This window comes from Ovis canadensis, chromosome 3 (assembly GCF_042477335.2).
Source record: "Ovis canadensis isolate MfBH-ARS-UI-01 breed Bighorn chromosome 3, ARS-UI_OviCan_v2, whole genome shotgun sequence".
Classification (NCBI taxonomy): domain Eukaryota; kingdom Metazoa; phylum Chordata; class Mammalia; order Artiodactyla; family Bovidae; genus Ovis; species Ovis canadensis.
Genome location: NC_091247.1, coordinates 140,962,636 through 140,975,961, shown reverse-complemented (window position 1 = coordinate 140,975,961; position 13,326 = coordinate 140,962,636). Strand labels below are relative to the sequence as shown.

The 13,326-nt window shown below is 41.0% G+C and overlaps 1 protein-coding gene across 31 annotated transcripts in view; it reads right to left on the bottom strand.

The window, feature by feature from the left end:
• LOC138437312 (natural resistance-associated macrophage protein 2-like) overlaps positions 1–13,326 on the bottom strand; it is a 55,574-nt gene that overhangs the window by 27,483 nt on the left and 14,765 nt on the right. For 10 of the 31 annotated variants that reach the window (XR_011255855.1, XR_011255853.1, XR_011255857.1 and 7 more), the window contains 6 exons: positions 13,203–13,322; positions 12,899–13,048; positions 12,288–12,361; positions 11,258–11,411; positions 9,390–9,445; positions 1,511–1,676 (listed from right to left, as the gene is read on the bottom strand). Coding sequence is in view for 16 of the 31 variants with exons in the window: in XM_069584393.1 (XP_069440494.1) it covers positions 7,802–7,986; positions 9,390–9,445; positions 12,288–12,361; positions 12,899–13,048; positions 13,203–13,322 (585 nt within the window). In the remaining 15 variants the exon portion in view is untranslated. Of the gene's footprint in view, positions 1–391; positions 1,677–7,712; positions 7,987–9,389; positions 9,446–11,257; positions 11,412–12,287; positions 12,362–12,834; positions 13,049–13,202; positions 13,323–13,326 lie in introns of those variants that run through there. The other 21 variants (XM_069584393.1, XM_069584380.1, XM_069584384.1 and 18 more) reach the window with 8 other exon arrangements.

The following is a 13,326-nucleotide window of genomic DNA, read 5'->3' as shown; positions in this document are numbered from 1 at the left end:
AAAAGCCACAAAGTAGAAATGAGGGAATTTTAAAGAATCATCTTGGAAAAAATATCCCTGCCACTCAAAGGATCAAATCATTATAAATGAACAAAGGCAATGTCTGGATTTTTTTTTTTTAAGTCTTACTGAAAGGTCCTAAGTTTTAAAATAAGGCAGCAAGGTTTATGCTGAAAGAGGAAAATGATGCTCAAACATACAAAGGCTGCAGGGCTTGCAAACTCAGTGTTTTGGGGGCTGGAAGGAAAGGAGAGAAGGCACAGACTATATTACATTAAGAATGGATAACTGCCATTCAGTGTAAGCCAACTGCACTTCCAAGAAGGCGGATGAGCCTGGTGTTCAAAATCCTCTGACTTTTAGATCAGATCAGTATGCAGAAACTTTCAAGTTTTAGGTATTAAATGATTTATTACAAAAATTTTGTGGAAAAAAAATCCTGGTTAGGAAGAGGAGTCCATAAAGAATCTATAATCCACATGTGGGCAGGCAGTTTGTGCAATGCAGACTTATCTTCCAAGTCCCAGTCTAGTTCTAGTCTCATACTACTTGGTATAAATAACTTTAAATGCTTAGCATTCCCTAGGAGAGTCAGCATTAGAAATATTAGAAATATCTCCAAAGTCTATTAGGAAATAGACTTTGGCCTAGAAATGGTGTTTGAGTATTAACGGAAAAAGTGGGAAGAAAAGATGGGACTATACATACATTAGGAAGAAAACTAGTATCTCCATTATCTTCTGTTGGGCATAAAGTTCAATGTTAGAATTCTTTTCATACCTAAAGTGCTAGAATGGGCTGAGTTACAATGCAGCATGGAAAGCTGATCATTGGTTAAAGAATGACCAGAATCCAGAATGACTTCTGGATATTACTAGGTGTTACTAGGTGTTAAGCTCTTTGGAAAATACCATCATATCTCTGAAGAAAAATTCAAGAAAAATAACAAGAAAGAAAATAACAATTACAGAGCATGCCAGCAACCAGGATGAAATACAACTGCAGAATAAAAGAAATGTTTTCTTTGGAATTGATGTGCTAGTATCAGTAGTTACCAAGGATAGGTCGATTAAATCCAAGTCAAGTTTAACTGGCCATAGTCAAGTATCACTTTAAAAGTAAGTCAACTTGACCAGCTCATTCTGAAACAGAACAGTGCTCTTATTCCTTTGTCACTTGTGATTCAGACAAAATATCTGGTTTATCCGAACAACATTCTTTAAAAAAAAAAAAAAAACCACATCATTTTTATATAAAACTCCACGCAGTCTGTTCAGGTTTACATAAATATACACACACACATACTTTTAAAATTCCAGAAGTCCAGACACAAGCCCATAGGGGTGTGTGGCCATCACAGGCTAATCACTCACCTCTGGCAGTCGTGGACTGTTGCGAGGTGGGTGGGTCTCTGACCCACACTTAACAGCTGTCAGCTTTAACACTGTGACGAAATCTACCCTATGAGGAAATCTTTACCTTTAGTTCAAAACAACTAAACAAAACTCACCACTGAACTAACAGAGAAATGTTAACAGGACACTCGGCACAAAAGGACTAAGAGAAAGTGGGTCTTATATGGTCCCTCCGGCTGTCAGTCATCTAGACACAAGTGAGTCAGCATCCACGGTGCTCAGAAGGTAGAGTTCAGGCTGAACTGTCAATCCCAGACGGTACTGAGGACAAAAAGATGGAAAAGGGTTAGACTGATTTATAAGTATTTAAAATTGGCATTTAGGTACCTATAATCAGCATATAAAAGTAGCTCTTATTTCAGTTCTGCTATACTGATTTTCTTTCAGAAAATAAATGGCATACAGATATATGAATGGTTTACTGTATATAAAATAATTGATAGGAGCTGAAATTTGTTAAGGATTTGTTAATGTCAAATACAAAATTTGCACTTTAACTATTCTTGTGCCATTATCTCAGGATGGGTGTTTCTGATCCGGATATTAAGAGCAAATGTACTGTGAGCTTTTATACCTTAATATCAAGTGTGTTAGAACTCAAATTTCAGCGAGTTCCCTGGCGGTCCAGTGATTAGGATTTTGAGCTTTCCCTGCTGAGGGTTCGGGTTCAATCCCAGGTCAGGGAACTAAGATCCCAAAAGCTGCACAGTACAGCCAAAAGAGAGAAAATAAATCAAATTTCAAATAGTCTAAATCATGAGGCCTATTATCTGAGCTCTATTATCCTTTGGCACCTGAGCAGAGAAAAGTCTTCCATTTAAAGAAAGAAACATAACATGGCATGTGCTTACAGAACAGGAAAAAATCTATGGGTTCTGAACGCTTATCAGACTGAATAAGAAGTACTTTAGCTGCTTTTACAACACATTGCCAGCCACTTCCCTGATGGTCCAGGGGTTAAGAATTCGCCTTGCCAGGCAGAAGATGTAGGTTTGACCCCTGGTCAGGGAACTGTGATCCCACATGCCTGGGAGCAACTGAACAAGCTCTGGCTCTGGAGCCCACAAGCAGCAACTAGAGAGAAGCCTGCGCATGGCAATGAAAGATCCCTTGAGACGCAACCAAGACCCAGTGCAGATCAAAAATAAATATGGAAACAAAGCAAAAAAACATATTGCCAGACCCACTCCTGAAGAGTGGGTTTAATCCAGACGGTTTGTACTGGCATTTGTGAAGACGTAGCTTACTCTTTTTTTCTCTGCATTCATCATGGGACAATCACTGAGTCTCCTTTTAGCCCTACTGGTATTACCTGGGGTTTTAGGAATGTTGTTGCCCCTGGTAACAGCCTCTTTGGGCCCTTTCAGTTACCTAATCTGTAATTTAGAGGCTGATTTTTTGTTATAAGAATTAAATGAGACCATGTGAATAGGCAGGATGCTGAATGCACACAACAGATTCACAGTATGCAAGCACACTAAGTCACTTCAGTCGTGTCTGACTCTGACCCTATGGACTAGTACAGTACAGTGGAAAAGGCACTGGGGCTGGGATCAGGCTCCAACTCTGCCACTTCCTGTGATCTTGAGCAAGTCATGTATCCTGGAGCCTTATCCTACTCATTTGTAAAACCGGAAAAAATGGTACATTTGAAAATGCCAAGGACTTTAATAAGCTATCACATTTTGTGTGTGTGTGTGTGTGTGTGTGTGTGTGTGTGTGTGTGTCTGTGCTCAGGCATGTCTGACTCTTTGTGACCAAGGACTATAGCCCACCAGGCTCTTCTGTCCATGAGATTTTTCCAGGCAATACTAGAATAGGCTGCCATTTCCAACTGTAGGGGATTTTCCCCAATCCAGAGATCGAACCTGCAATTCTTGTCTCTCCTGCACTGACAGGCAGATTCTTTACTGCGCCACCTGGGAAACCTATCTCATTTAGGTCTTCGATATTTTTTTAGACATTAAAAATGCCCATTAGAGGATTGTGATGACTGTAAGATGAGACAAAATGGAGCCCATGATAAACACTATTCTCAACTAGCAAGCTAGGAATTACTGAAACACACTGGCCTTAGGGCAGAATAACAGCACTTCACCTTTCACACACATTTTAGGGTCTTATGACTTAAGGTCGTAATAACCAAGAGCAATTATCAGATACCGGACAATTCACTGCAGCCTATTCTCAAGTGAGCTAAGGTGGTGGGGTGGGCTTGTAGTAAGCAAGGGCTGCATTTTTAGTCCTATGATCTCCAGATTGTATCACTTCATGACTTAGTAGAGAAAACTTCTTCATTGGATAAGTTTGTGGTATTGCTCGGGGACACTGAGAAATGGGGCTAAATGGCAGAGGAATTGGCTAAACCTTTCAAGGGCACAGGGGTATGGAAATGAATAAACTATCAATTCTTAGCTATTGCTGGTCCTGCCCATTTTCTACAGCTACCAGAAAAAGCATTCAGGTACTTTTGAAAATTTAGCACAGCCCAAATAAAATTAGCCTATCAATTGGCAACTTCTGACCTAAAATGTACTGTAGCACTCATCAGAGCATCAGGAAAAGTATCTTTGATATGGTGCTGTTCTGGGTGCTGCTGGACACCAAAGCTTGGTATCTTAAAGTGTATACTATATATTGATAGGATGCTTGGTAATGATAACATGGGCTCTGGAATTAAGCTAGTCAGGTTCAAATGCCAACTGCTCACTTACTGGTGATATGTTGTTTTAATTTTTGGTCCTTCAGTTGCCTTATCTATATCCTTTTGTTATACGAATTACATGAGACCATGTGAGTGCTTGGGCTTCCTAGGTGGTGCAGTGGGCAAAGAATCCTCCTGCCAGTGCAGGAGGTGCAAGAGACTCGAGTCTGATCCCTGGGTCTGGAAGATCCCTGGAGAAGGGCATGGCAACCCGCTTCAGTATTCCTGCCTGGAAAATCTCATGGACAGAGGAGCCTGGGGGAATATAGCCCATGGGGTCACAAAGAGTCAGACACGACTGAGCCCCCCCACCCCAAACACACACACACACACAAATGTGAGTACTTCGACACCCAACTAGCATGCATTGGTCATTTTTAACATTCCCAAGCTAAGGTGTCAAAAGAAGGTGGCAGATCTGGACTCACTGGTCCTGTCCGTGGAAGGAACAGAAAGCGCTACAGAGGGCAGAGCTAAAGGAAATGTCTCAAATCAGGACCTTCAAAGTGTTACGCATCTTATTTTTTTAATTAAACCCAAATAAGGAGTTCCCTGGTGGCTTAGTGGTTATGATTCCAGACTTTCACTGCCACGGGCCCAAGTGCAATCCCTGGTCAGGAAGCTAAGATTCCGTAAGCCACATGGCATATTAAAAAAAAAAAAAAAAAGTAAGAAGGGAGGAAGGACAAATGTAGAACAAAACTCTGAGATAATTTCTATGGTGTAACTTACAGTATTCAATTCCTGTAAGACAGACAGGGCAACAGAGGGCAACAGAGAAAGGGAAAATGAAGCTCTGGTGACACTCCTGGGACAAATTAAGTGCTGGCTTAGCTTTTCCTGCCGTGTTTGGTGACAAGCCTAGTAGTTTACTGCGTCTGAGCTTGGTTTATATATGGTCTGCCCAAATGCTTTCATATCTAAGCTAAACAATTTTCATTTCTCTTTTCAAATACACATACTTTCTATTGGCAGCATATACAGAATATAAAAGCCTGCCTCAATGGTGAAACAAGACTACAGACAGAAAAATATTCAGCTTAGAGCAGAGAAATGCAAAATGACCATTTTTTTCAACTTTAAATATGGTAACGATATAATCTTTAGCAACAGCAAAACTAACTAAATTGGTAGTAGAAATTAGCGTTTGGTGTCAACAATTCATCAAGTCTTCTCGGAACTAAACATATGTTGAGGCTTGAACGCTGTAAATTTGAACCTCGAGGGTCTGCTCCCACACAGATTTTTTTTCATTATTAAATGCTACAGAAATACATGATCCCAAGTCAGGTAAATTTGAGAATGCAGAATCACAGATTCAGAGGAACACTGGACATGAAGGGCCGAGTATAAACATGAAGAGCTGACTACAGATTACAGGCTGATTTTTTTTATTCCACAGAGGGTCAACATCCCTGGATATTCATGTGTAAACTGTATTTCTCTAACCCTTATAAAGAGAAAAATCACGAACAGTGTGGGTCTAATATGTTCTCCAGGGGGTAGCTGATGCTTCAGTATTTCAAACTTGTTAAGACCCATTAACAGAGTATTTTCAAGGTTAAAAAAAATACCCAAGAAACCAAATTGAAAAAAGAAAAAAAAAACTTTTAAATTACAAACTAAGTGTACATATTGTTAAATGTCACTAAAAGCTCATTTTAACAACTCCCCAAACCACTACCAGGACCTCACAGGAGCCAAACTGCAGCTCTTCCCCATCCCTGTTAATTCCCAGTATGCTGTAGCAGCAGTTATTTTATTCCACACAGAGTGTATGTGCTGGCGCTGGAAGATTTCAATTTTAAATGTTTACTGTAGCCAAAGTACTGGCTGAACAGAAAGTACACTTTACATGTGAGAGCATCTGATGGAATATAGCATGGGAGTGTTAACACTGTAAAATACTACACATATAGTGATATAAACCGCAGCTTAACTGGGAAGAAATTTTCCATCATTGCAAGTCATATATCTAACTTTTAAAAGAAAACTAGCAGCTTTTACCTGGGTTTTGAAACATCTGTAAATCTGAGACTGACCGGACCTACCCAGACTCTGGAGAAAAGTAAATGTTAGTGTGCTGTCTTTACAAAGAACTTTGTCAACATGGCTCTCGCCTACTGAGGCCAGAGGAGAACTTAAGATGTCAGTCCCCAGTTATTTTCAGAGTGCCCTTGTAACCAGTTTAGGGAATGATATTAGGGAAAGAAAGGGATGTGAGGAATAATGGCTAGGGAATTTTCCTCTCATGATTCCGTGTCATGTCACTGGAGCGGTTGAGGTAAAGATATGGTCAATGGAACACATCAATTTACCCTTAGTTAGTGAGTTACTGTTAGTCAGTCATACCCAACTCTGCGACCCCAAGGACTGTAGCCTGCCAGGCTCCTCCAACAATGGGATTCTCCAGGCAAGAATACTGGAGTAGATTGCCCTTCCTTTCTCCAAGAGATCTTCCCAACCCTGGGATCAAACCTGGGTCTCCTGCACTGCAGATAGATTTTTTACCATCTGAGCCATCAGAGAAGCCCCCAGTTTACCCTTAATGAGATATAAAACAGTCCATTCAGTCTGCGCTTTTGACTATGTAAAAAGTATTGGAAACAATGCCTTTAGGGGCTCAGGTGGACAGAGAACATCAATCAACAGGAATTACACCAAAAATGAAAAGTCCTTTGATTGCATTCCCATTACTGTTCTCACCAAGTCAGTGGCTACAAAAGACCTGGTTATTTATCTCCACCGGACAATGTGACTTGGTTTGAGATAATCTCATGGTCTCAGGCTCCACAAGTGAAAATGTCAGAAGTGGCTGAAGAGCAGCAGCTCCATGCTGAAAGGACCCATTTCCTCTGACTCCAGAGCTCCACCATCTGGTCTCAAAGTTTTTCCCTCTGAGGGAATGGCTGAAGAGAGGTAGCCAGTGCAACCCTGCAGAGAGAACTTGGCAACCAGTGACACCAAAGCACTCGCTGAGAGGGAGCGGGCTTTCCAACACTTACATCCAGAGCTCCTGAGATTGCCTGGCAAGTCATCTTGGGCATGCTTCAGAAAAACATGACGATTCTGGTAGAAAGTGTTTTTTAGGAATAAAACAGACGGCTCCTTTTCTTTTTCTCCTCACTCCAATGTCTCTTGAGAACATCAGTTCATAAATGCTGCCATCTTTTTCTATCACTACCCTCCTAGGGGAGGAAGGGGGAGGTTTCCCAACTCTACTGTTCAAGAAGAAATACCATCAGGAGAACTCTGTGCTAATATGAGAATTATTAAAATCAGGACTCCAGAGAAAATTCTGATAAACTCTTTAATCTCTGCAGAAAATTGTTCAAGTGATTTTCTAACAGATTAGTTACCATCACCTACAAGTGAGTTTTACCATCTGTCCATATAACATCTTTTTTATGCTTTCTTGTCCCTCTTAACTGCCACTGAGAAATTTAAAGTGAAAATAAATTAAAAGAATCTTGAACCTGATAGGGGTAGATTATCTCATGATTTTATATTAATATGGATCAAGCCACCCTAGTTGAGATTTAATCTTTTATAATTAAAAATTTATTATTTTATAATTAAAATAATCCAGAGGACTGTTGCTGCCAGTACCCCAGTCCCTGCAGTGAGCCACTGCTGACCCACGCCTCTAGAGGAGACCCTCCAATACTAGTAGATTTCAACACTAAGCTTGCACAATGGCTTTGAAACCAAGAGTAGTAGATTTTGAGGGATCCTGAAACAAACTCTTTACAACAATCAAAGTTGTAGTCACGCTGGAGTATGGAGGGAGAGCAACGTGGAACAATCGCTTCTCGTATCCTTCAACAGCACTGACACCTCCGTCCATCAGAGAGATAGGTTCATAAACTTGTTGAAAAATGAGAACAGGTTTAAGGTTTTCTAAGTGGAAGAACATTCCAGTGTGACACTTTTCAAATATATTATTGTTCGCATTTCTAAGTTCATTGCCCATATGTAGCAGTCAAAAATCTTCACTAACCTTTTATGCAATAAACACTTTACTGAGCACTTAATATATCTCAGGCACTATTTAATTAAATTAAATTGAAAATAAAATCAGATTTTATTATAATTTAAATAAATTAAATTTAATTTAAAATAAAATTGAAATTAAAAGACACTTGCTCCTTGGAAGAAAAGCTATGACAAACCTAGACAGCATATTAAAAAGTAGAGACATTACTTTGCCAACAAAGGTCCATATAGTCAAAGCTAGGGTTTTTCCAGTAGTTATTATAGATGTGAGACCATAAAGAGAACCGAGCACTGAAGGATTGATGCTTTTGAACTGTGGTGTTGGAGAAGACTCTTGAGAGTCCCTTGGACTGCAAAGAAATCACTCAATCCTAAAGGAAATCAGCCCTCAATATTTATTGGAAGGATTGATGCTGAAGCTGAAACTCCAATATTTTGGCCACCTGGTGTGAAGAGCTGACTCATTGGAAAAGAACTTGATGCTGGGAAAGATTGAAGGCAGGAGGAGACGGGATGAGATGGTTGGATGGCATCACCACCTCAATGGACACGAGCTTGAGTAAGCTCCAGGAGTTGGTGATGGATAAGGAAACCTGGCATGCTGCAGTCCATGGGGTCGCGAAGAGTTGGACACAACTGAGCAACTGAACTGAACTGAACTAAGACACTACTTTAGGTTTTGGGAGTATAGCTATGAACAACACAAACTGCTTTCCCTTGATTCTACTAAAGGAGATAAGACATTAAACAGATGTAAAGAAAAAACAATTATTCAAAGGGTATGCATAAGGAAAGTATTTCTCAGCCTTTTAAATGCACTGTCATTTGATAAACTAAACTTGCACACATATTCTGTACTTTGTATTATAAAAAATTTATTGAATTATCTAAATATGTTTTTTAACATATAGTCAGTCTTTCTCACAATCTTACATAGACGATTATGCCTCAAAAAGATAAAAGAAGCTGGCCCTTGGGCAGCAAAAGAGTTCAATGTTGTTTGAGAGAAGCAGATGTCAAGTTGTCAAGGATCCTACCTAATCCAGTTCCCAGGTTAGAGTTCAGAAAGAAAAATAATGCCATCTTTCAAACATATGCAACAAAGTCTTTTCCAACAAACAGTTGAGTCTTAAATGCAGTCTGTGCAACACATACATCTGGCTATGTTCACACAGTAAACCATAGAAACACTGTCTGATGGTACCTGCAGACAGTGTTTACTTAGTGTAGCCATGGATAGCATCTTCGGTCAGCAGGACTTCAGAGATGCTTACCGTGTGCGTCCAGAGTCCAGGAAGGACATGCCCAGTGCAATGAAACATTGCCAACCCTGAAAGAGAAAATACAGTTATCATTCACCAAACTCTGTGGAGAGCCCTTACCCCCTGCACCGCCCACATTATACTGCTCAGATGCAAACTTCTTTGTCGTACTACTTTCAATACTCAGTTCCCTTTGTTCCTACTGCTTTGTGTGTGCTTTTATCTGTTTGGGAGAGTTCCAAGAATACCACCTTCTTTCAGGCTTATCACATTCCTTACACTATGGGGAATGACTGACTAATAAAATCGCGATAGTCTCCTGATTAAACAGTAGTACTTCACTCTAGAATGAGTGCTCGGCCTTAAAAGTAGGTCTTCAACAATTTCTATAGTGTCAGGCTGACTGAGAACAATTCAGCACACGTGCATGAAGGAAAGATCCCCTTAACTTCTACAGCATTTCCTTTGGGCGGGGGTGTGTGTGTGTGTGTCTGTCTGTCTGTCTGTCTGGGACTTTGAAGTGAAAGCTCGAAATCATAACAACTATACCACCAGGGAATGCCTTGCTGCGAATTTTTAAAACAATTTCTGTCAAGACCATACTCACTTACTTGGGTTTCCTTGGAGTAAGTCCCTATATTACAGGCTTATCATAATCTTAGTGTGCCCATGGTTCACTCAGGAGGAAAAAAGAAGGGATATATCTACTTAAGTCATAATTTTTCAATATTTACTAAAATGTTTTCCCAATCAACTACCTACCCTGTGGCAGATACTGGCACAGGAACTACTGCTGCTAAGTCGCTTCTGTCGTGTCCGACTCTGTGCGACCCCACAGAAGGCAGCCCACCAGGCTCCCCCATCCCTGGGATTCTCCAGGCAAGAACACTGGAGTGGGTTGCCATTTCCTTCTCCAATGCATGAAAGTGAAAAGTGAAAGGGAAGTCGCTCAGTCATGTCCGACTCTTACCGAACCCATGGACTGCAGCCCACCAGGCTCCTCCGTCCATGGGATTTTCCAGGCAAGAGTACTGGAGTGGGGTGCCATTGCCTTCTCCAGGCATGGGAACTAGGTCAGTGTTAGAAAGATGAGCAGGGGGTTTCCACCCTCCAGCCTTGCCATTCTCTGTAGCAGATACATTATAAATTCTGTTGTCCCTAATCCTGAATCCTGTGTTTTTTAGAGAAACCTGTGTAGAACAGGGAGGTGGATGTGTTGTAGCTATCGCTGCTTTTCACTGATATAAGTAACATTATAGATCTGGAAAATAGAGAAAGAATATATCCATAATCCCACCATCCTAAGGCATCTCCTCTTACCATTTTTACATAATTTACTCTAGACTTTTGATAATTTTTTGATTATGTAGGTATACATAATTCTGCATTCCTTTTTTACAGAGCTGTTTTATAACCATCATTTTTAATAATTCTAGAATAATTCAAAGAGAGAATATCTCTATTTACTAATTTCAACATTGGACAGCTATTAAGTAGTAGAGCTGGGCAGGGCTGTGAATACATATGTGCTGCCCTCCAAAGATCTGAAATCACACGACACAGCTCCCTTCTCCAACCCCATCTTTTACCACTCTCTACTTTCTACATGGCTGATCTTCTTTGAGTTTTTCAAACATACTACACTCTCTTGTTAGGAAGTATTAGGAATGGAAATCAGATGGAATGACAGAAAAATGACACCATTTAGGAACCAAGGGAGAACTTATGGCTAAAAATATTCTTTAGTCACAGCTGGTTTAACAATTTCATGTAAATTGTGTCAATAACCTAAAGATAGATAGCTATGTGCTCTTCTGGGTCCTTTCTCTTCTGAGTGTTAGCCCCCCTTGACCACCCCTGCCCCTTCCAACTGGACTTACCAAGTAAAACACAAAGCTCAGATAAGCTACGCTGACCACTGCAGCCACCACATACAATATCATATGCCCTACATCCTGGACATAAACCACGACAAAGTACATGTTGATGGAACAGATGATGAGGACCACGATACCGCCCACGATCCTCAAGCCTCTGTGAAAAGAATCAGCACAGTTATCGGTGGAACAGCCCACCCTGTCCACAGATGGAAAAAGACACTGTATCTCCTTAGGCAGGAGTAAGCAGCATTTCAAAATAAACTTAAAAGTAGATCTTATGTCCCAGATTAGGTTAAAAGGGTCAAAGTTACCCAGTGTTAGGGAGAAAGAAAGGCTTCCCTTGTGGTTCAGTCAGCTAAGAATCTTCCTGCAGTGCAGGAGACCTGGGCTCAATCCCCGGGTCACAAAGATCCCATGGAGAAGGGAATGGCTACCCACTCCAGTATTCTTGCCTGGAGAAGAACCCCATGGTCACAAACTACAATGGGTCACAAAGAATCAGACACGACTGAGTGGCGCGCGCACACACACACACACACACACACACACACACAGAGAAAGAGGAAAAATAACACTATCAAATAATCCCTATTATTTAATTCCCTAAAAATGGAACAAGCCCTAAAACTGCAAAAAGTCTTGAGTCCCTAGAGATGAAACAAGTCATTTCAAATACGCATGTCCTTTAAAGATGTATAGAAAAGGTATTAGAACAAAAAATGTGCTTTCCCTCCTTTGTTACATACACAATCTCTATCTTCATTTTTTTTTAGCTTTTTAAAAATTGAAGTCAAGTTGATATACAATGTTGTGCTTATTTGGTTTTAATTTTTGGCCATTCTCTGTGGTATGTGAGACCTTAGTTTCAGGGAAGTCCCCAATAGTCTATTCTAAGTCATAGATTGAAGGGCAGCTCTAGCAATCACTTCTTAAAGCATATAGCTCCCCTATAACTGATTTTCTGACTGGCCTGTTTGATGAAGATACCCTTCCCCCCGACATCTTTGTCAACTAAAAGAAACACACTCACAGTCCATTGGCAAATTCGCTCATCACTGGTCGCAAGCTCGTATATGTTAGGATGGGTATGAGAGCAAAGGGAAGCTAGAAAAGAGAAAACAAAGGTCAGACAAGGCTATGGAGGGTTCCTGTAAAACCCCAGAGAGCAGCACTCTTAGCAAAACAGAACCACAGACCCTGCCTCACCTACTCTGTGAGAAATTATTCCTGTCATCACAACATGCTGCCGGGTTATGTGGAAATCTGTCACATGAACCTAGCATCAATTATGCTCATAGTGTCTTAACAGAATTAGTATCTGCCGAATTTTCTTAACCGCTATAAAACCAAGGAGTGTCTTATACATTATTTAATGTTTGCTTGGATTAACAAACAATAACATTGTGTTCTTTGTGTAATTACAGCTTATAATTCCCATTCAACAGGCTTAGAAAAAAAAAACAAGTCATTTCTAAAAGCCTTTGAGATGCCAGAGATTTCATATGCATTCACCATAGACCAAGACTGTGCCTCTTTCTTGCTCTGAATTTTCCCCACACCCACACTAGGCTTGGTACCTAAGGGCAATGCAGAATGCCTCCTGACTCAACGGGATGTGAGTTTCCCCAGCTCCCTCCTCACTTGTAAGCTCTGAAGAACATTCAGGATGTCATTCAACCCTGTTAGATGCTCCACGTCTTGGAAGACGGCCACAAGCAGAGCGGGGATGATGGCAATAGAGCGGGTAAGAATCACTCGGGCAAAGCGTGACCACTTTAGGTTCAGGAATCCCTGGAAGAAAACACAGAAGCAGGATGAATGTCTGGAAGAGGAAACAGAAAAAGGTCTGGGGAGGTTCGGGAAGACCTTAGAGGCACAGAACTAAGAAGGGACAAAAGGGCAATGTCCTCTTCCTCTCGTCTATCCCAGTCACAGCAGCACGTACCTCCATGACAAACTGGCCGGAATAGGTTCCTGTCATGGTGGAGCTCTGCCCCGCAGCCAGGATCCCCACCGCCCAGATGTAGAGAGCGGCAGGCCCGAAGTAACACCCCAGCACAACACCCTGG